The 20,043-nt window shown below is 47.8% G+C and overlaps 1 protein-coding gene across 6 annotated transcripts in view; it reads right to left on the bottom strand.

The window, feature by feature from the left end:
• Positions 1 to 214: 214 nt before the first annotated feature.
• Dlgap4 (DLG associated protein 4) overlaps positions 215 to 20,043 on the bottom strand; it is a 151,383-nt gene continuing 131,554 nt past the window's right edge. For 4 of the 6 annotated variants that reach the window (XM_041670178.1, XM_041670176.1, XM_041670177.1 and 1 more), the window contains 6 exons: positions 17,564 to 17,925; positions 15,190 to 15,278; positions 14,295 to 14,707; positions 3,746 to 3,837; positions 2,647 to 2,802; positions 215 to 1,924 (listed from right to left, as the gene is read on the bottom strand). In XM_041670178.1, the coding sequence (XP_041526112.1) occupies positions 1,706 to 1,924; positions 2,647 to 2,802; positions 3,746 to 3,837; positions 14,295 to 14,707; positions 15,190 to 15,278; positions 17,564 to 17,925 (1,331 nt within the window). In that variant the 3' untranslated portion in view covers positions 215 to 1,705. Of the gene's footprint in view, positions 1,925 to 2,575; positions 2,803 to 3,745; positions 3,838 to 14,294; positions 14,708 to 15,189; positions 15,279 to 15,507; positions 15,588 to 17,563; positions 17,926 to 20,043 lie in introns of all 6 variants that reach the window. The other 2 variants (XM_041670179.1, XM_041670180.1) reach the window with 2 other exon arrangements.

Below are 20,043 nucleotides of genomic sequence, written 5' to 3' on the forward strand. Positions count from 1 at the left end.
TTGCTCCGATGCTCCCTTAGAACACTGAGTCTCAGCTGACTGCCCAGGCTCACAGAGAAGGTACTCGACAGCTGAAGTTAACCGATGCCCTCCAGACAGCTTGTCTCCTAAGAGCTGCCTTTTGAGAGGGGGCCCTAGCTGGGTTTCCTGTAGCATCTGCTGCCATACTCCTTAGCGCAGCCCAGCACACTACAATAATGCCATGAGCCCTTGGTACACGTTACCTCATTTATTCTCACAACATGCCTGTGAGGTAGGGAGGGGCAGGGACTGACCCCACTTTACAGAGGAGGAAGTTGAGGCACACAGAGGTCAAGTGACTTGCCCAAGGTCACAGAGGGGGCGGCCAAGCTGGAACAGGCCCCCAGAGCAGGCCTTGCTTCACCTAGGGGACCCCTGTAGCATGCGCCAGATAAGATGATGTCCCCAGTGCCCTTGAGCCATACCCACAGCACGGAACAGCCCCCAGTATGCCAAACTGCCTGCTGGGTCCGCCCCCTCCAGGCGGCCTGACTCAGCCTTGCCCTCCCCATCCTGCTCTGTGGGCCCAGGCCCTTGCAGCTCTGGGCTCAGAACACCTTGGGAATAGGGGTACAGGAGTGGGGGACAGGGGAGATTGGGATGAAAGTTACAACAGAATAAAAAAACTGTAGAGGCTGGGCTGATGGGTTAGGTGGACAACCGAAAAAGGGAGGCTGCTTACACACAAGGTCTATTTTTACACACACTTGTACACACACCTAGATATAGTACATGTAAAAATATATGCTATTCACACACCTGCCTCCTGCAGGTACCCCGAGAGCCGATGGCAGCGGCGCTGGTGGGCTTGGGTGAGCAGATGGGCGTTTATTAAATATACACTCTAAGGTCTATGTGCATATGTACACATACGTACAGACACCGCCACCTGCCCCAGGGGGAGTGGACGAAGGTGCGGCCAAGGACAGACAACCCCCTGGAAGCCACTTGGGAGTCCTAAATTTTCTTTTGCTGAAGAAAGGGGCTGGAGCATGGTAACCATGGCTCCCCCACATGTGCTCCAAGGACCAGCACTTTCCTCGTCTGCTCAGAGGCCAGTCCAGCCTGACACTGCCGAGGCTGCTGGGTGGCAGCGGAGGACAGTCACCTCATCTGTGTGCGTGGGCCGACAGTGTGTGGGCACTTGGCAGGGAGGGTGGGGAGAGGGAGGGATGCTGCCCATCTCTTTTTGTCCTCTATGCCCTCAGCCCCAAAGGATGTGGACCAGAAAGCTACTGGCCTTGATGGTGACCCGTGTGAGCTCTGAAGGGAAAAGAAAAGCTGTGGGATGTTGGGAAGGGAGGGACACGGCAGGGGCCCAAGGCTGCCTTGGACTGTCGTCGTCTTGTAAACAGCTAATTCTCAGCAGACAGGGCAAGTAAAAAGACTGCAAACTGGAGGCCAGGGCTGCCCAAGTCGTCTTCTGGTCCGCTGTGACAGCCCAAAGGAAAAAGGGTCTAGATTGTGGTTTTTGATTTTTTAAAATTTTTTTGTGAGTCAAGTCTTCATAACCTAAAGCTTAGAGGGACCCAGAAAAGCCACATTGTGAGCCCTTGTTTGTGTCAATTGGAAAGTTGGCTCAGGGTCTCTAGAGATAATAACCATACTAAAGGGTGAGAAAACGCTGTTCCATTTGCATTGAGTTTTTAATGATTTAAAATTGAGTGCTTTCTTCTTTGTGGCCTTAGAGCCTGGTCTGGGCCTCAGGGACATAAATCTCGATGCTGTCCGCACTCTCTGTGGCTGAGTTCTGCCGCACAGATGCTGCTCGCTTGGCTGCCAGGAGTCTCTTTCTGGCCTCCTGACGCTGTTTGTCCCCTGCGTCTGAGGCTTTGTCGCGGCTCATTGCCGCCTTGGATTTGGCTGGCTTCTTCGGAACCGGAGGAGGTGGTTTCTTCTCTTCCTTTAGTGAGACAGCGAGGAGGGAACAAAAATAAAATAAAGGTGCCACGTTTTGTGTGGCACTGGCCCTTACTAAATGCAAGCAGCTGGCCTTGCCCCATCCCGCATCTCCAAACCAGACTGGCACAAGCAACACATATTAGAATCTGAAAGCCACAGAAGCAATGATAGTGGGAGTAGCACAGGGCTTAGGAGCAAAAGCAAGCTTAAGACTTAGAATGTTCTAGCAGGAGAGGACAACCCCACCTGTTCCCACCCTTGCTTTGAACCATTAGGAGGAACCCGAGACAGAAACTGTCCTTCTACCCCGTTATATTCCACATGCTGTCCTTGCGTGAGAACGACAGGCCCCTGGGCTCTACCACTCCACAGAAGGCCATCTAAGCTTCACAGATGCCACAAAGAGGCGGAACTGGAACCAGACCCCAGTGCTCCCAGCAGCAGGGCCCCAGAAGGGCCATTCTGCGTTTTCCACTAGCACTGGTGACCCCCCTTACTAGACATGCAGAGCACAATGGCATGCTTTGGGGACAGCCTCCACTATGCAGCGAGCAGCATGCTGGACAGATGCCAGGCATGGACCCCGCAAAGTGATGGACGTGAGCCCCAGCTCAAAGACGACACAGGGAGAAGGGAGCCAAGCAGCACTGACCGATGTGGGCAGCGTTATTGTCGACCAGGAATTTGTCCCTGGACTTCCCCTCCGCACTGCTCCATGCTCACCTTCCTCTTCTCGGGGGTTTCCACCAGTTGCCAGCTGTTGGCCTTGAGGTGGTAGAGCTCGTCAAACTTCATGCTGATGTCCTCAATGGACAGCTGCAGCAGGTCCCAGAACCCTGCCAGGTCCTGGGCTGTTGGACGGGGGTTGGCATCAGGGTTCTGTGGGACAGATGGGGGTCAATGGGGCAGCAAGGCAGAATCCATCTCATCTCCCCCATCACACATACGGGCCTCTGGCCATGGCACTGGGTGACTCTGAGAAGGGCCGGGCCAGGATCTGTGAGTGGTCATGGCCAGCACCAATGGTAGGGGTCCCTGGGAGCAGTTCCATCATGAGTGGGCCCTGTCGACATGTGACTGGACATTGCTAGGATCACTACTACAGGGCTGCGGTAAGGAAAGCACATGTTCTCTTGTGCTAGGCAGGACAAGTTTTTTTTTTTTTTTCTCTCTCTCTCTGATTTTTCAAGACAGGGTTTCTCTGCAGCTTTGGAGCCTTGTCCTGGAACTCACTCTGTAGACCGGGCTGACAAACTCAGAGATCACTTGATGGGATTGAAGGTGTGTGCCACCACCGCCTGGCTCAAGTTCTCATTATAGGGTGGGTCTGTTCTTGAGCAGTGTTTTCCAGGGAGGCAGGAAGAAGGCAGGCCCAAGCCGGCTGTGATCTTGGATAGCCCTGGGAACGCATGCTCCCCATGTGTTGAAGGGGACTCTAACCCTGGGACAGGCTGTGTGGGACTCAGCTTCTGGCCCTAGGGCAGGCAGGGCTGAAATGAGCAAGGGAGGAGACCCACCTGGTGCAGGGGTAAGATCTTAGGTCTAACCTTCAGCAGCCTCTTGGATATAGGATGGACTAAATATAAGTCAGGCGCAGCTGGTCAGCTGACTTATACTCTCATGTGGTTGCTTTATACCAGGTTTAATGCTCTATTTCTGGAGGACGGCCTCAGCCCTTCCTGGACTGCACATGGTGTGTATTTGCCACCATCTCTATAGTGCCATGATGGCAGCACCTCCTCTGTGCAGAGGTCACAGGCTACAAGGGGATCCCTGGGCAGAGCAGCCAAGGGCTGGAAGCCCTGTAGGTAGAGTCACTCACCAAGTTCTGCTCACAGAGTCCCCGGAACTGCTGGAATTTCTGGGACATCAGGAGCTGGGCACTGCCCACAGCGCTGAGGACTTTTCCTAAGACTGAGAGAGGTAGAGAAAGCGGCTCAGCATACATGGTGGTGCTAGACGGGTGCCAGGCATGGACATATGGAAGGCAGGACTAGGGTCATGTGCATACGTGTGTGTGTGTATGGATGTATATATATGTGTGTGTATATATATATTTTTTCCACTGTTAATAGAACATAGGCTGTGCTAGGGTGGAGAGAACTGGAGCTCATGTATACATGTGTGTATATAATATACATAAAGCTAATGGGCTCTAATTTATACATTAACCCACTGTTTATTTTTTGGTTGTTGTTTTTTTGTTTTTTTAAGACAGTTTCTCCATTTAGCCCTGGAACTTGCTTTGTAGACCAGGCTGGTCTCAAACTCACAGAAATCCACCTGCTTCTGTCTTCCAAAGGCTGGGACTGAAGGTGTGCACCACCACCACCCGGCTAACCAATTCTTACTATGGAAAATGTAAACAGACGAGGGCAGTGCTAGTCACTCCAGCACTCAGGACACAGAGGCAAGGGTTTGAGGTCTTCCTGGCTGTGAGAGACCTTTGCCTTATAGACAGTCAGAAGAAAGCTGGGCATAGTGGCTCACACTGTTAATCCGAGCACTTGGAGGCAGACACCGGTGGTTACTTTATTTGCTGCAGTCAGAACCGTATCCCCACTTTTAAGGAAATGTTATAGCAGTAAATTAGAAGCAGCTTAAATGGGAAATTTTTTTCAAAAGAAATGTAAATTATCATGGACTCAAGAAGAAATAGGGAGGGGCTGTAGAGATGGCTCAGTGGGTTAAAGCACTTGTCGTATATGCCTGATGACCCGAGTTCCAGCCCTGGAACCCGTGTAAAGATGGAAGGAGAGGGGGCTGGAGAGATGGCTCAGAGGTTAAGAGCATTGCCTGCTCTTCTAAAGGTCCTGGGTTCAATTCCCAGCAACCACATGGTGGCTCACAACCATCTGTAATGAGGTCTGGTGCCCTCTTCTGGCCTGCAGGCATACACAGAGACAGAGTATTGTATACATGATAAATAAATATTAAAAAAAAAGATGGAAGGAGAGTGGACTCCACCAGGTGCCCTCTGACCTCCATACCTTCCTCATCACATACACAAACACTTAATACTTTAAGTACTTTTTAGTACTTTTTAGTCAGAGAGTAAGAAAAAATGGAGGATGCTATCTCAGCACTTTGGGATGGAGAACCAGAAGCTAGTCTGGAGACACACAGCAACACTGTTTAAAACAAATGGCGACAGAGATCTGAGTTTGAGGCCAGCCTGGTCTATAGTGTGAGTTCCAGGACAGCCAGGGCCACACAGAGAAACTCTCTTGAAAAACAAAAAACAAAACAAAACAAAAAAACCTACAATAAAACAAACTACTATGTAAATGCTAGAGATGGACCCCAGGTCCTCTGTGTAGAGAAGTCAGTACTCTTAACCTCTGAGTGTCTGTCCAGTCTCTACCTGTGATGTTTACGTGGGAGATTAAGGCAGGATTACAAATTCAAGGCTTGCCACAAAAGTAGTGACTAAATAGGTAGAGGTTTCTTTTGGGGGTGATTAAAATATTGTATATTATGTAGTAATGACATCTAGATGACCTTGTAAATAAGGCTTCATGAACTGTGGCTGGAGAGATGGCTCAGAGGTTAAGAGCACTTAACCCAGAGGTCCTGAGTTCAATTCCCAGCAACCATTTGGTGGCTCATAACAATCTGTAATGAGATCTGGTGCCCTCTTCTGGTGTGCAGGCAAACATGCAGATAAATAAGGCTTCATGAACTGTATGGTAAAGGGGTGAATTTTGTTTCAAGTATGGCTCAATGGTATTGTACGGTTCAATTATCAATTATGTCTTAATCATGTTGTTAGAAACAACATCCAGAGCAGAAAGCAAAAAAATCCGCTGTAGGGGCTGGAGAAATGGCTCAGAGGTTAAGAGCATTGCTTGCTCTTTCAAAGGTCCTGAGTTCAATTCCCAGCAACCACATGGTGGCTTACAACCATCTGTAATGGGGTCTGGTGCCCTCTTCTGGCCTTCAGGCATACACACAGACAGAATATTGTATACATAACAAATAAATAAATATTAAAAAAAAAAAGAAAATCCGCTGTATACCAGTGGTGCAGATGGAGAAAGGAACACACTGCTGAGCAGTTCAGATCAACGAAATGAACGAAACACAAATGCAGGTGTTAATATAACACTACTGGGTCTCAGTAACAATGGCTGGGTTTTGTTTCTGCTTTTGATTTGAGACAAGGTCTTATGTAGCCCAGGCTGACCTTGAACTTGCTATGTAGTGTAGCCTGGCCTGAAACTCCTGATAATCCTACCTTTACCTCCAAAATCCTGGGATTACAACTGTGTATCACTACCGGGCTCAAGAAAAAGCATTTCAGGGGCCAGGAGATGGCTCAGTGGGTAAAATACCTGCTCCGCAACCCTGATAACCTGAGCTCCATTCCCAGAACCACCCCTGGCAAATTATCCTCTGACTTACACACCTACACATGGCACACGTGTCTCCGACACACACACACTTTTTAAAAAATATGAAAAAACCAAATCCACGTTTGAAAGAAAAAGTGTGGTGATGCACACTTGTAATCCCAGCACTTGGGAGGCTGAGTTCAAGGCTAGCCTTAGTGACATAGTAAAACCCTGTGTCACAAAACAATCAAGACTAAATACCACACAGTAGGCTTCTAATACAAATTTCACAATCAGGCCAAAGGAAGTGGCATGCATATTCCTCAGTGTTACATGTACATGTAGCAGAAATACATAAAGGCAATGGTACAAACAAATTCTAACGTTGCTTACTGTTATGCCAAGAAGGATTCCAAAACTGGACTTCAAACTGATCGGGGGGGAGAAACTCAAGTATACATAAACCACACTGGAAAGGAACTACACTTGTGTAATTCTGAAATTCTGAAATTTGGGACAACCAAATCAGCAATGCAGGACTGTAAGATACTCGGCACACAGACATGAAGATGGGCGTATGTATAAGGCAGCAACATTGAAAAGAGAATGCAAAACCAGTCCACGAGGCAGCACCAGGAGTGTTAGGACTGTATAGAATCCCATCAAGATACAATAAAGCTGGGCCAAGGCAGGCCTACAATCCAAGCCAGAGGCGAGGCTGAAGCAGGAGGACCACAAGCTCAAGGTCTTCCTTGAAACACTCAGACCTGGTGTCCAGACTTAAAAGGTCAAGCACAGTGTTGTAGCATAAAGTTTCTGTCTCACTGGTCCCTCAGCCATTCAGTCCCAGAGACACAGCAGAGGCTTATATTAATTATAAACTGCTTGTCCTATTAGCACTCAGGCTTATTATTAAGTAGCTCTTACAATTTAAATTAACCCATAATTCTTGTCTATGTTTACATGGCTTGGTATATTTTCCCAGTAAGGCATTCTCATTTGCTTCTTCTGCATCTGGCTGGTGATCGACTCTGTCTTTTTTCTTTCCAGAATTCTCTTAGTCTGGCTGCCCTGCCTGTACTTCCTGCCTGGCTACTGGCCAATCAGTGTTTTACTAAACTAATACAAGTGACGAGATCAGAAAAGCAAAGCAGCCAGCCACTAGCTCTTACCTCTATTTCAGACTGAAATGGCAATCCTGCCTCCAGGAATCAGAATGAGACTGAGATGAAACCTGTCTCCTCCCATCTTCTATTCCTCTCTAGTGCTGAGATTAAAGGTGTGCACCACTACCACCTGGCCTCTATGGCTAAATAGTGTGGCTACTGGGATTAAAGGTGTGTGCCACCAGTGCTTGGTCTGTATGGCTGACCAGTGTGGTTGTTTTACTCTCTGATCTTCAGGAAGGCTTTATTTGTTAAAATACAAAAGAATATCATTACACAGATATTGGTCCTCCATGCACCCCATCACCTACACGGCTGTCAGCACCTATTCCTCACTCAGGGTTGATGGGCTTGTTCCCAGATGCACATACCTTTAATCCTAGCACTTGAGACTGAGGCAGGAGGATTAGAGTTTGTCTCAAAAACAAGCAAAGAAAGCAGGGTTGACAAGATGGCATGGTAAGTAAAGTGCTTGCTACATGTCCTCTGATCTCTGCAGCTGTGCCTCCTTCAACACACACACAAAGGGAAATCAGAATTTTAAGGGCATGTGTTGGAACAAACTCAACCTTTTATAGCAAGCAGTGCGATACAGAAACATGTCCAAAGTGTGCAGCAAATACACTGAAAACAAAGTTATCATGAAATAGCCCTTTGGATTCATAGGCACCATCCAGCTAGGTTCCCACGCTCAGCTTCACTGGGTAGTGCCTGGAGATTTTGGTCCTCCATGCACCCCATCACCTACACGGCTGTCAGCACCTATTCCTCACTCAGGGTTGATGGGCTTGTTCTCAGATGCAGCCTGCCTCCCTCCTGGGGGAGCAGCTCTTGTGTTCTCTACCAAACACATGTTTCATGACACCCCAGCACTGCTGTTCGCTCCTGCACGATCCATTCTCTAACATGGGTGCTCAGAACAACACAGACATGCCCACAATGCCCTTGGCCTAGATCCATTCCTTCTCTGCTCTCTTACTGTGACCTTTACCCAAAAAGCTCTTCAAGGACTCATGTCAGCAGTACTAGCAACTGTCACTAATAGGAGTGGTCTCACCACTCGCAGAGGCTTCAGTTGTGAGCACTGAAGCCTTATGGTTACCATGACTTCAAATTGATAGCAATCATGCAATGACTGATGATGGATCTTGTTCCTGCCTTAAACAAATACATGCTACTATAATTTTAATATTGAGACAAGGTCTCATTAAATGGCGCAAGATGGCCTTGAACTAACTCCAGAGCCTTCTGCCTCAGCCTCCTAGTGACAGCATTACAGACATGTACCATGTTCAGTCTCGACAACTGCACATTAGTCTAATTGATTTCCTTTGTAATTATAATTTAAAAATTTATGTGTGTGTGCCTAAGTTGTATGTGTACCATGCACATTCATTGGATCCTCTGGAACTGGAGTTACAGATAGTTGTGAGCTGTCATGTGGATGCTAGGAACCAAACCTAGGTCCTGGGACAGGAGAGATGGCGTTGTAAGCTGAAATAAACCCTTTTCTTCCTAAGTTGCTTTTGGTCAGAGTTTTAAACACAGAAATCCTAAGAATCATTATAAAAACAGGCAAAGGAACCATCTGTGATATTGCCCATCTTTAATTCACTCAAGATGTGAATACAACATCAGTCTGGGCTACTGTCAGATCCTGTCTCAAAACGGAATTAGTGAGCTGGTGCAATGGTTCAGTTGTTGAAGGTGCTTTGGTTCCTAGACTGCTGACCTGAGTTCAATCCCCACTCCTTCAAGTTGTCTTTTGGCACATGCCCCCTTCTCCATGCATAAATAAATGTAATTTTAAAAATTAGGTGAAGTAATGGAGGGGAACAGCCCAACATCAACCTGACCTCCACATGTGTGCACACAGGCTAAGTACACCTGCAGCACACCACATACACACACAGAAGCAAGTTTTATGTTACACATATTTTGCCATAGTAAGATTATGAAAAAGGGCTAGAGAGAGAAATAAAAGCCAGCAATTCTATTCCTAGGGATATACTAAAAAGTACTGAAAAACAAGTATTCAAATGAATATTAATGGAGACATTATTCAAAGTAGGTTTCATCATGTTATTAGAGAAGTCTTATGCTGGCACTTATAATCATTTCTTCATTGATATTACCAACAACACACCTGTTACATCAACATGACTTTTGTTATTTTTATTGGTCTGATATTTTCACTCATGCAATGTGCTTGTGCAAACTCTAAGAGGTAGGCTTCCCCTTTCTTTTTTTTTTTTTTTTTTTTTTTTGTTTTTCGAAACAGGGTTTCTCTGTGGCTTTGGAGCCTGTCCTGGAACTAGCTCTTGTAGACCAGGCTGGTCTCAAACTCACAGAGATCCGCCTGCCTCTGCCTCCCGAGTGCTGGGATTAAAGGCGTGCGCCACCATCGCCCGGCTTCAGGCTTCCCCTTTCTTCTTTCTGTTTTGTGTGTGTGGTGCTGGGGATCAAGATTTCATTCAGGCTGAACAAGTGCTCTACTTGTTCTACTGAGGTACACCCCAGTCCACTTTCCTTTTCCTTACGTTTCTTGATGGACTTAAATATTACTATGAGGTCAACAACAGCTCTTGCTCTCACCATCAAGCTGTCCATTTTAAATAGAAATAAAATAACTAAAGTTCACTGGACATTCCAGGAAAGCCTCCAATCCTAAAGAGAAATAGAAAAAAAGAAACCTAAAGAAATAAAGGCAATGCAGGAACATAGGAAAGTAGATATACATAAATGTCTCAGAAGGAAAGGAGATGCTATACTCATCAATCAAGGGTAAAATCTTACAAAGAAATGAGCCTGCTGGTTAGTCATATAAGCATATGATGGACAGCCTGATATACTAATGTCAACAGAGTTCTCTAGTAAAGAACACAAAAACCCAGTAAGCAGGCCAGATATGGTGGCTTCATACCTATAATCCTAGCACTTTGGGAGGCAGAGCCTGGTCTAAGAAAAACCCCATAAGCACCCATGAAGACATCATCAACATTGAAATATACCAAATATTTCACCATGGAAATATACCAAAACCACAGTGAGCTATCACAACCACTAATATGACTACCACATAAAAGTACTGGGAGAGGCCGGGTGACGGTGGCACACACCTTTAATCCCAGCACTTGGGAGGCACAGGCAGGAAGAGTGACATACTAAGTTCTAGGCAAGTTTTAAAAGAACCTGGTAGTGGTGGCACACAATCCCAGCACCGAGAGGCAAAGGCAGGTGGATCTCTGTGAGTTTGAGGCCAGCCTGGTCTACAGAGCAAGTTCCTGGAGAGCCAGGGCTACACAGAGAAACCCTGTCTCAATAAACTAAAACTAAAACAAAACAAAAATACTGGAGAGGCAAAGTAAGCAGGATGACCACAAATTCCCACCTGTACTATACAGTGAGAATCTGTCTAAACTTTAAAAGGTACCAGGAAATGAGAAGCTTCATATACAGCTGCCTTGGAGAATAGTTTAGCTTACTCTAAAAAAGTAGAGCAATTCATTCCTGGGTATATATACACAAAGAATGAATACAGACTCACACTAAAATTGTACATCAGTTCAATTTCACAGTTCACTAGTACAGTTCACTGTAGCACTAGTCATAAAAGCCTTCAAACAGAAACGATCCAAATGCCCACCAACTGATGCACTGCATAAACAAGATGCAGTACATCCATAAAAATGGAACATTTATTTAGCAACACAAAGGAAGTACTGGTACACGCCACAACATGGGTAAACCTTAGTGGTGGCCTGAGTGACTACATGCGAGTCTGGGTTATTACTGCAAAAGGATTGATTTTATAGTACGTAAGTTATATCTCAAGAAGGCTCAGGGCCGGGGTATGGGTTGGTGGAGGTAATATTAAGTAACTAAAGCAACTGAGAAATGAAAGAAATAAAAAAATTGCAAAAACACATAGAAAAGACAATACATGATGCAGAGAGAAGAGGAAAGGCAAAGTACGATGGTGCTTTCCTGTGGTCCTGGACTTGGTAGGCCAAAAGTTTGAGGCTAGCCTTGGCTACACACTGAGTTCAAAGCTAGCTTGGGCTACAAAGCAAAACTCTGGGGGAGAAAGAAAAGGTGAGATAATCAACCCAGTAACTCTGACACCTGACAAGAATTTCAAGGAGAAAGAAACAGAACAAATACAAGTGAGAAAGGTGTGGTTGTCTGCTTTTTTGAGACATATTTCATTCTGCAACCCACACTAGCCTCACTCTTTAGTAATACCCCTGGCCTCTGCCTCAAGTGCTGGAATCATGGCATATGCCACCACACTCCACATTTTTGTTTTATGGACATAGTGTCTCTGGGTAGCTGTGCTGGCTGGAATTAACTGTCTGCTTTACAGAATGTAGAATCACCAGGAAGATGGCCTCTGGCATGGTGTGGGGGTTTATCTGGATTTTTGTTTAAGAGACCCACCCACTGTGGGTAAGCCATTCCCTGGTTAGGGTTCTAGATTAACAAGTGGAGAAAAAACTGAGCAGCAGCAAGCATTCATGACTCTGTTCCTGATGTGCAGAGGCCAGTCGCTGCAAGCCCCTGATTTCCTGTCACAATGGACCATGCTGAAAGTGTGAGTGAGCGTAAATAAATCATTTCTCCTTTAAGTTGCTTTTGTCAGTTTTTTTTTGCTTTGTTTTGTTTTGCTTTTTTGAGATAGGGTCTTACTATGAAGCTCTGGCTGGCCTTGAAATTGCCATTTACTAACTTCAAATTCACAGAGATTCACTTGCCTCTGCCTCCCAAATGTATTTGGGCATTAATTTGTTTTGTTACATTTGCTTATTTGCTGTGTGTGGGTATGGATGCCACGGCACACGTGTGGGTATGGATGCCACGGCACACGTGTGGGCATGGATGTCACGGCACACGTGTGGCAATCAGAGGGCAATGTGTAGGAGTAAGTTCTTTCCTTCTACTGTATGAGTCCTGGATTACAAGCCAGTTGGAATCAGTGGCAAGTGCCACTACCTGGTGAGCCATCTTGTCAGCCCTTCTCAGAGTATTTCATCACAGCCAACAGAAAAAAGAAACTACAACAGTGGTCCAGACTGGCCTCAAATTTAAGGTGACCCTGCTGACCTCTCAAGTGACCCTCTGCTTCTCACGTGCTGGTATTGCTGTGTGTCATCATTCCTGTCTACATCTGTTCTTTCTTTTCTTTCTTTCTTTCTTTCTTTCTCTTTCTTCTTCTTCTTCTTTTTAAAATTAATATAAGACTAGTTCTATGGAGCCAAAGACCAAGCCTTCAAGTCAGGCATGCCCAGTTAACTATTAGCAAAACAACAAATAAGATCTATTTCATGCATATTGCTAAGAGGCTTCACCAGAAAGTAAAGACCCTGAAAGCTTTCAGGGATAAAGTCCAAGGGCAGAGAAGCAGGATGGTTTTGAACTTTCCATCACAAGCAATGGAAGCCTACACAGTGCCTCTAAGGTTCTGAGAGAACATGATCCTAGTCATCACACTTTAGTTCCCGCATTGTTACACACGTGCGCGCACACACTGTATTAGTCTCAACTTTACACCTCAACTGTGAGCTCTGAAGGACATGCCGAGCATCTACAAAGTGCTCTCAGAATAAAGTTTAATCCAGAAAAGTGGGACAAAGACCCATGCAGTCAGCGTGACGTGCCCATGGGGAAGAGTCAAGGGCAGTGCTGAAGAACAGGAGAAGGCCTGTAGCTGGAAACAGACCCAGGGAACCAGGAAAAGTAGAAAACCCTAAGAAATCAATACTTAGTGACTTCATTTTAGAGAGAAACTAAACGCAATCACACTACAAAGAATAAATGTGCAGAACAGGCCAGGGCACGGCCACTGGAGCACGAGCTGGCTGCCTTCTGTCAGACACTTGTGGCTCTCTGATCTCTGCCACTGGTTTGATTTTTTAAAAGTGCATCCTTATTAAATGTATCAGGTACACGCCTCACACACCTCAGGAGTTCCCTGCCCCAAAGGTGGGTGTGACATCAAAGCTGGGAACAGGCACAAAGAGCAGTAAAAACAGACTCCACCAGCGCCCTCTGAATCATCAAAGGTGTCCTCAGAATATATCATCAGGGCCACTGGGACAACCTATCTGTACTCTGAAGATCTGTCCTTCCTTAATCTTCAGTTAGGAACAAATTGGGAAGCTAAGCTCTGGCAGAACTTGGTCAGTACAGGGTGATGGCCTAAAGGTTCCTAGAGGCTGCCTCCACCTGCCATGCCCTGATTCAGACTCCCTGAATACCACCAGTCCCTTTCCCATTATCCTCTTCTGTTTCAGTAGTGCTAGTGGATGAACCCAGGACCTCCTACATGCTGGCTCAGCAGTACTGCAGGCAATCCTTGCCAGAGGCCATTTCTTAGCCTCTTTCTTTTTAAGTATGCACAGTATTGACAGAAACTAAGTGGAAAAGCAGAAACTTCTGTCTCTGCATTTATAGTTTCCTCCTGCTGGGGCCAGGTAAGATGTACCTGGTGGGCAGTAAGCACTCATAAAGAGTGGGGAAGGTGTAATTAGGGTGGCAGCTTTGTGTCCAGCACTTCATCAGGGCCTTTCCACTAATTCCCACAGTCAGTCCTCACAAGGTGCTTATGTGGCTAGAGATGAAGATCAGAAACAGGCGACTGAGCTGGGATCCTGTGCTGCTGAGCCCACAGCCTGCACCACAGGCAGCTACAATCACCATAATCACCATAATGTCCATGAAGGGAAGAGGTCAGGTTAGGCAGGTGGAAAGAATGAACACCCAGAGGCAAGCTCACAAAAAAGGCCCAAGAACAGAGCCTATGCTCCTCCCTGAGAAGTTCTGAGGCTGGCTTGACACCAGATACCCAGGGGATCACCCTTGTAAGACCCACCTTCTTCAGAGAGGTTGTTCTCTTTGGTCTCCTTGTCCATCTGGCAGCACCAGCCTTCCAGTCTCTCTGTTTCTGCCTGAAGGAGCTTCAGGAACCAGTAGCCATCCCTGCGGCAGGCCCCGGGCTGGGCTGGCTCTGCTGGGGAGCTGGAGGAGGTCTCCAGCCAAGGGTCAGGTGGGGGCAGCGAAGACGCCTCCAGGGCAGGGTCGCTGTTATCTCCATAGGAGAGGTTGCGCTTGATCTGGGCAATCTTGGGGGCCTGTCGGGGGCCAGCATCAATGCTGATGGAATTGGGGTGTGGGGTACAGTCTGGGAGACTCCTCTCAGATGACTTACAGCTGGAGTCATTGGCATCCTGGGTATCGGAGTCAGTGTCCCGACGGGAGGACATGCTGTGAGAGGGGACGCTGCTTCTGTGGGGGCAGGGTGGGGACAAGAAGGAGTGAGTCACCAAGAGGGTCAGAAACCAGAGGCCACCTGACCTGGACACACGGGGAGACAGAGAAACGGATGCATCATCTGCTCACCATGCGCCTGAAGCGGGTCCCACAGCCCCCCGCTCATTCTCTGCTCAGCCCTTGCCACCCTGCCCATGCCCACACGCGCACACACACACAAGGACAAGGTCATAAGGTTGTCTGTTTACTGCAGTGGGACTAGGAAGACCACCAACATCAGGGGAGCTGGGGGCTACAGCCCAGCCCAGGCTTGTTCCCCTTAGGGTGACTGGTCTAGAGCAAGTGCTCATGTGTCCACCCGCTTGCCCTGCCCAGCCCCCACACCTGAGCCACCACCCACACCCACACCCAGCTTGGGTTAGGGAGAGCGGGAGAGGTGAGGGCGGAGGGAGGGAGAGGAGAGGGGATAGCAGCCACCACACCTCTGTCCAACTTACCGCCAGTCGTCCTCTACCTGAACCCCGATGGACTGGAATTTGGTAGCGGGACTGGGCTCCTCTTTTGGCACTGGCTGAATGCAGTCAACCTTATTGAAGGACAACGACAGCAACGGCACGGAGACAAAGACAAGAATAAAAACAAACACCACACTTGCTGCTGAAATTCACATTAGTGGGACGACGCAAACAGACATGTGGACGGACAGACACAAGGCATGCAGACACTGCACGTGGGCCCAAGTAGGGCCAGATTAAGCCGGGCACTGCTCATTCGCGCAGAGGCGGGAGGGGATGGAGATGACTGGCTTTCCCTACTCTGAGGAGGGCGCCATCACATCGATCGCTTTGGGTCCGTTGTCCTCCGAGAGGTGGGAACCGCTCCTTCTAGTCCTCTCCTTTACACGATCAGAGAGAAAAAAAGGACGACGGGAGAGAACACACACAAAGCCACAGCCGTTATCTGGTGTAGTTGAAGCCGAGGGCTGTCTGGAGGCAAAGATAATTCCCCTAACCCTGCTGCGGCCTGGAAGGGGAACTGGTGAGCACCTGTACTCAGTGCCAATCACAGACAGCAGTTCTCAAACCCAGAACCCAGAGCCAGCGATGCTATGGGATCCTGTCCCTGGACTTGTCATACTTGCTTTGTAAAGGGGAGGAAATATGACAGCACTCATGCCCTGGGCCCAGCCATGGAGCAGCCAGCTAAGCCCACCCATCAAGGCTCCAATACAAGGGGGAGCTCACACTTGACCTGGGGCTTGAGGTGTCAGTCTGGGAAGAAAGTCTCAGGGGCTGGGGTTCTAGGCTCAGGGGTCAGAACAGCTTTCTGGAATAGGAATAAAGTCACTTTCTTTGGCAAGAGCCAGCTCGGGAAGTACAGCTGTCTCCAAAGACAGTGAGTGAGAGCGTGGGTGGAGTCAGGTGAAGGAGGTGCTCAGAAGGCTCTTGGAGTTCCTTCCCCAAGTGTAACATTCTCATTAAAGGACTCAAAGCTTCTCCTGACCTTCTAAGAGGAGAAGAGAATCTGGTTTGGCCAACAAGGAGGTGTTCCTCCCAAACAAAGACATGGTGGTCAAAAAGGACCAAGGGTCAAATACTGGGCAACTTCTATGTTCAAAAGAGGCCATGGGGGCAAGTGCTGGTACTCCTGAAGAAACCCAGCTGGAAGCCAGGGGGATCTGTCCAACTTCCTTTTAGTACACAGTGGGAGGTGGGGGGAGGATGGACATGGAAGGCCAGAGCCGTTTCTTGGGAACCCAGGCAAAGATAAGGAACTGTCAGCATTTTTTGTTTTGTCCAGGCTCCCTCTGCATCCCTCACTCCTTTTACATTTTAGTGTTTTATCGTCAACCTGATCGCATCCACTCACTCCTGCTGCAGAGGAGAGACATTCCTATAGCCCTAATGCTGCTGCAATAGATCTCACCTTGTTGTCGACCCTCCTGCTGGCTTGGAAGTAGTCCTCCATTTCCCCACAATCCTGATCCCATCTTCTACTACAGCTGGCCTTGCCTCCCTCACTGCCTTCTACTGTCGTCTGGGGGTCCAGCAGCTAGCAGAGGACTCTCTGGATTTGGATCAATTCTTAGAAACTGCAAGGCTGAGCTCAATTTGCCTCACTCGGCTAACAGAAGACAGACACCTGAAACGGGGTACTACCAGGCAGTGGAAGGTAAGCTGGATACCGTGGATTTAAGTATACAATAGATTTGGCTTCTAGATGGAACTTGGGGCTTGGGCCACAGGGCCGTCCTGCCTATCTGGACCCTTTTTTATGAAGGGAGGCATAGAGACTGCCATCACACTTCTCACTTCACCATGGGTCTGGTGCTTTAAGAGACCTACCTGTCCCCAAGGCCTGAGTGGGCTCTGGGTCAAGTTCCCCTTGAACAACCCCCATGGCTCAAGGGCCCTGGTCCCAGGCTTCTAGCCCATCAGCGTCTATGCTCCACGATGCTCCCGCTGCCAAGCGGGGCCATGGCTTCCGTATCGAGCTGACCTTGGATTAGAGAACTGTTAAACCAGCCCCACCTCCCATGGATTTTCTGGCAGGGCAAAGGATGAAGTGGACAGACAGACAGTGGACAGCAAACAGTGTACAGGAGCTTGCTGGCTGAGTGTAACTACATTCACTGGGACAACCCACTAGAGGATCAGAAACATGTCCACAGCTATGGACCCACAGCATGGGTGGCTGGATACAAGCGAGTGTGGCTACAGGCAAAATTTAGTTGAGCCATTTGGGGCAGATGCCCCCAAATAGACAAACAAAACACTTCTTCCTGGGAGACCTAGTGGGCCTCCACTAGATGTAATTACACACAGGCCGGTGCACAGAGTGGACGGAAGACAAAGCAAAAAGGACCCCTACTTGTATTCCTATCGACGACAGTTTCCTTTTGGGGATGGCCTCAGAATGGGACTCAGAGCTCGTCAGTGTTCCTTGTTCACTCTTCAGAGCCGCATGCTTAGGGGGTGGCTCCGGAGCTTCAGGGCCTGGGCTGATTCCACCACGTGTCACGCTGGGTGGTCGGGTACTGCTGTCCAGGCTATCTGATGAGTTGCTCAAGCCGGACTGGCTTGTCACTTCACTCTTGTGGTCTTGACTGTCCAGGTAGGTGTCCTGAGCAGACTCGGTACTGCTCTGGACAGTGACTGAGATGAACGGCTTTGATGTAGTACGTGGAGGGACCGGTGGTGGGGTCTTCTTATAAGCCACGAGGCATGATGAACCTGCAGATGGGCAAGAGGAGGGCAAGATGAAGGTGAAGCCTCTAACCCGTAGAGGCCCTGCCTGACTTGGCCAAGCTCTGACCTTACCAGAGGATTCTGAAGCAACAGAGTGAGAGTCACACACAGCAATGACCAATACAGGTGCATAGGTCCTGTCTACCCTCTTGCAAGGCCAAGTCTAGTAGGGAAGCAATATTACTTGAAGATGCTCTCCACAAGGCTGTGACAAAGCATGACCAATGTCAAGAGGAGGCAGTAACAACAGAGGAACTTATCTTGCCTTCCCCAGGTCACTCTGTGACCCTTTGGGTCCTACAGCTTCTTAGCCTTTTTTCTACTTTCCTTCCCCACTCCTTCTGTGTGAACATTCTGCCCATCTGACAAAAAAAAAAAAAAATACATCACACTTTGCCATTCTCACCCACTTACTCCTACAAAGCTTCCACCATGCCTGATCCTTCTATCTGTTCCTGCTAAGATTCAGGAAAACAGGCATTGCCAAAAGTCTGAGTCAGCTGGGGCTGGCAGCAGCAGGGCACACATCAGCACAGGTTAGTGCTCGCTTCCTAGGCTGCACTGTCTGGAACCAGATGAATTCCTCCAGCAGCGCTACATCTCAACAGGGACCTTTCTCAGTCCTTCCTTCTAAGTGTCCTCTCCTATGAGGGCACACCAAACAAGCCCCTATCCAGGTCTTGAGTGCCCTCTCCTATAGGGACCCAAGCCAGCCCCTCCAAGGGAGTAGAGGTTACTCATCAAAGAGATGGTACCCACTCAATAACAATCCACAAATAAGGCCCAGTGCCACAGAGGCTGGAGAAAGCCCTCTATCTGCCAGTAGAGAACGCCACTACACAACCTGATAGAATGGCTATGAGAAAGTGGCACAATCAAACACTAAGGCTGTGGAGAAACTGAGTGACACATACAACCACCTTGGAGAAAGGATTGGCATTTTCTTATAAAATCAGACATGCAATTATCACACAACTCAGCAAGAATAATCAGGCAAGTAGCATAAAGAAATAAACATGCAAGTTCAGGCAATTCTCTCTGTAAAGCCCAGAAACTGAAAACAAGTAGCTAAGTGATTGAACGGTGGCACATCTATACTATGGAGTACACTAGGGGGTGAGAAGAAATGAATTAAGCCACATGACGACTTAAATGAATCTCATGTCATTTGTGCCTAGTGGGTGAAGCAATCCCTCAAAGTTTCACAGTGAATGACTACTTTTATAACATTTTTGAAATGACCAGATTTTTTAAAAATATTTATTTATTATTTATTATGTATACAATAGTCTATCTGTGTGTATGCTGAAGGCCAGAAGAGGGCACCAGACCTCATTACAGATGATTGTGAGCCACCATGTGGTTGCTGGGAATTAACTCAGGACCTTTGGAAGAGCAGGCAAAGTTCTTAACCTCTTAGCCATCTCTCCAGCCCCCATGACCAGATTTTTTAAAAATGAGAACAGATTAGCAACTGCCAGGGCAGAGGTTATACCCAGGGAGAAGACAATGGAGAAGACAGGAGGGAAGACAGTAAAATGAACTCCCAGACACGTGCAGTGATGGAATTGCTCAGTGCCGCTGCGACCATGGCATCATTAAAGGAACTTGCATATGAGAAGAAACTGCACTCACTGAACATGGACAAGAATGAGCACACTAACAGGGAAATCTGTAAGACGGGTGGTCTGTGTCTTTGCCAGAATCCTGGTGTAAGATCCATGGAAACTGGCTACAGGGCAATACAGGTTACCTTCTCTATTGTTTCTTGCACATAAACCTGCAATCAAGTGAGTTAAAACTTAAGACGACTGTTGCTAAAGCAGCAGAGACTACAGCAGCAGTGGCCAGGAGACTGGCGACTGGTGATATGCCTAAGCGTTTGCACTCAGTTCTTATTTCCCACTCTCAAACTTCCCAGCTCTGCTCAGGCCTCTGGAGGAAACAGGACTTCCTCGCATACACTCACCTGCAGTCTCTGTCACTAAATTAAGGGGAGATCACTGAGGATGTGGGGGATAGCTACATTTCTGGGTTAAAAGAAAGACCATAGGAGAGGTAGGAGGAGGGGCAAGCTTTACTACACAGGCTGACAGATTAAAG

Source organism: Microtus oregoni, unplaced genomic scaffold, assembly GCF_018167655.1.
Source record: "Microtus oregoni isolate MIOR12 unplaced genomic scaffold, Mior012 000020F_ref0000438, whole genome shotgun sequence".
Lineage (NCBI taxonomy): Eukaryota > Metazoa > Chordata > Mammalia > Rodentia > Cricetidae > Microtus > Microtus oregoni.